This window comes from Alligator sinensis, unplaced genomic scaffold (genome assembly GCF_000455745.1).
Source record: "Alligator sinensis unplaced genomic scaffold, ASM45574v1 scaffold10_1, whole genome shotgun sequence".
Taxonomy (NCBI): domain Eukaryota; kingdom Metazoa; phylum Chordata; order Crocodylia; family Alligatoridae; genus Alligator; species Alligator sinensis.
Window position 1 is genome coordinate 520,540 of NW_005842169.1, and position 3,447 is coordinate 523,986.

The 3,447-nt window shown below is 35.7% G+C and overlaps 1 protein-coding gene across 1 annotated transcript in view; it reads left to right on the top strand.

The window, feature by feature from the left end:
* The window catches only part of LOC102382883 (long-chain fatty acid transport protein 6), a 50,834-nt gene that overhangs the window by 8,121 nt on the left and 39,266 nt on the right, over positions 1 to 3,447 (top strand). Inside the window, 1 exon segment of the mRNA XM_025206695.1 lies at positions 2,709 to 2,867. Within this exon segment, the coding sequence (XP_025062480.1) occupies positions 2,709 to 2,867 (159 nt within the window).

Consider the following 3,447-nt stretch of genomic DNA (forward strand, 5'->3'; position numbering starts at 1 on the left):
TCCCCCTCCTTCTCTCCTTCCCCTTCCCCTATTGAATTGTGTAAGCCAACAATAGGGAACCTTTTCAGGTTGCCGGGTCAGGATGATTTAGCTGAGGTCGGAGACTGTCTGCTGGACATTGGGAGAGTGACTGTCATTGAGCACCACTAATGAAGCCCCATGTCCCCAGGCTGGATCAAATGACCTTGCGGGCTGGATCAAACGGATGCATTCTTGTGTCTGGATGATCTCTGATATAAGCAGTAGGACAGGATACTTTCTAATTACTGCACATAACTGTAATATTTACAAAACACTTTTTTGTCTGATTTTTTGGCATTGCAAACTTAGTAAGTACTAATATTGTGTGTTCATATAATAAAGCAGTCGGGTTAAACTTTATAACAGAGATTTTATAACGTCCTTTAAAATAAGATGATACATATTTTAATATAAAGTTGCTTTACAAATTTAAGTTGTTTCGTATGTAGGTCACTGTAAGACGGCAAATAGGATTAAGTTAGTAGCCTTTTAGTTTAGACACATATGGTTGCGTTTTGTAGCATTTCTCCTAAGAAATTAAGGTTTTTAAAAATTAGGTCACTGATGTGAAAAGCAGCATGGTGTTAGAATAAACAGATTGGTGTTCCTCATTCCCTTGAAAACCAATTTGTTGTTTCAGCCACAGGATGTATTAAATGTAAATTGCATCTTGTTTCTCCTGACCAAGAATATATTTTTATTTTATTTCCCTGGGCTCCCAGGAACAATTATTTAACTAATTCAAATAAAGTAATATATTATGTAAATTTAAAATAAAGTAGTTAAAAATGCTGCAGGCATTGTTCAAGTATAAACTATGTCTTAAATAGTACTGGCACAAATACAGTTGTGTGTGCTGCTGTGGATAAACCTATATTCAGTTACAAAAATATTACATGTAAACAATACTGATTCCCTGTATTGAAGCTACCTTCATATGGAGACCATGACTACAGTTGTAAAATTAATGTAGTCTCATAGCTATATTCAAGGTCTTCATGTGAAGGTAAGGTAAAAAGCTGCCACATAGAGAATTGGTGTTATTTATTTTTAATATTTTGCATGCATTTAATTTTTGAAGGGTGACTTGGCATACTTAGCCTATTTAGATTCATATCTAGTGTAAAGTAATCCATCTTCATTCTTCCCAGTAATATGAGACCATGGGTTTGCTGATTAAATGAATACCTGGTAGATTAAAAATAAAATAATATCTTATGCAGCTTATAGTCAGCCACTGGAATTTAATGTTGAGGGATCTAAATATCAAATACTGTGGCTTGGGTGTGTGTTTTAAGTGGTAGATTACTATGAAAAATGTATCTTGAATAAAGTATTGCACAACAAGGTATTGGTAGTTACATTCTTGTGGAACTTGAGAGCATTGCTAGAAACGGGTACCAACCAGTGGACTGTGGATATAATTGAGAATGGGAACTCTTGTTCTTTTTAATTATATATCCATTTTTTATTCTGTTAATATTGTGTTTGTAATGTATATGCATTTTATATATATATATAATTTTTTTTTTCATCCCTGGGAGTGATGTGTGTTTGAGAGTGAGTTTTACCACCTTTTAAAATTTTTCTTAGATTATTTCATGCAAATTTACATGATGTAAACTATTCACTGGTTTTTAACTGAGCATTTTAAGACTGTCTGATTATCTGATGTGAGGTCAGCATTTATCAACAAACACAAGAACAAAAGCTCTTTTACAATATTTTTGTAAAAAGAAAACTGTACCCCTTTGTCAGTCTTCCTATATAAGGAGACTAAAAATTAAGGGGATCTTGGAAGCCTTCTGAGTCCTAACGGAGAGAATACCACTGTTACATAACACAGATTTATGGCAAAGCACAGGAAGAACAGACTTCTTCTGATGACACCAGTCAGGGAACTTAATAGAAATTAGAAAAAATGCATTATTTTAAAAGGCCATTTCTGCTTCACTGTTGTGTTTGTAACAGAAAGGCTTCCCAGCTTGTTTTCTACCAGACTTCTTAGTACAGTTTTAAAGGAAGAGTTCATGTTCACACAAATACTAAAATGAAGTGGAACAGAAGCATGATAAGATATGAGAGGCTGTTTTGTAAAGGGCTGCACAGCGAACCAGTCCAAGGCTTTCTCCAGAAATGGAATGGTTCTGAATTTGCCTACTGCTGAAATTGCTTCTTGCCTTCAACTGGTTAGTTGCATGGATTATGGTACCATTTCAAAAAGACATGCCCTCATCCTAATCAGTGCTTTTTAGCTGATTATTCTGGGTAGAGGGGGCAGAGCAGTGTACATCGGGATGCAGGAGGATGGTGCTATAACTTCTGTTGGAAGGAAGTATACATGCGTTTGCTCTGCCATAAGAAACTCTCCTGGAAGCCACTTCTACCAGATTACACTTGGGTTACTTTTCTCCTAGGGCTGCCATTTTTGGTCTCAGAGAAACTGTGAACATTTGTACACTTAGGACTTGTACTAGGAGAACTGCAGTTCTCCCAGTAGAAATGTAACACTTGTATGTGGCCTAAGTGACTGTCTTATAATTTGGGTCCAGAATATAGATGGAAAATCATGGTTATGACTATTCTTAACAGAATATGGAACAGACACAGCAACAGTACTTGTTGACCTCTGTAACATGTGGCTTGTGTGTGGTTTTTTTTAAATGTTTTTTCTTTTTTCATTACAGGTTTACCAAAGGCTGCAGTTATCACCAATCTGCAAGTTCTAAATGCTGCTGGTGGCTTGTGGGCTTTTGGTGCTACTAAAAATGACATTCTTTATATAACACTCCCTCTTTACCATAGCTCAGCAGCTCTTGTTGGCATTTGTGGATGTATAGAATTAGGTAGGCCTCACTATAATGCTTTATAATAGCATTGTTGACAGAAGAGGTTATTCTTTTAGGAATGCATTAAAATAGTATGGTTTCTTAGATTAATATCTTCAGAAACTATGGTCATGTAACTTTTGTTAACTTCTGGGAAATTATGTACCATTTTTTTGAGACTTGTTTTGGGCTGGTTTATTTTGTAATTGTTTAAGAACCCCCAAACAAGTGGTTTTATATATAAAACTCAATATTGCATAAAAGTCTCCTTGTGCATAGCCCTTCATTCGCATGAATAAGGCTAAAATATCTAACTGTCTGCCAGGCTATGAAAACACATAGCAAGCATATAACTGGAGCACTGATACAGAAAGATATGTTTTTGAAGGCTTAAAATATCTGACGATGCATTTCTAGTTCCTTTACATATCAGTATGTAATGTATCTTTTAAATTGTCTTTATAGATCGCGTTAGCTATAGGGTGCACATTTTACTATGGCTGAACCTTTGGACCCTTTTAGGCAGGTTAACATGGAACTTGAGGGCAAAATGTCAACTTTAGGCCAGAGCTAGACATGATGTCAAACTCAACCCCCC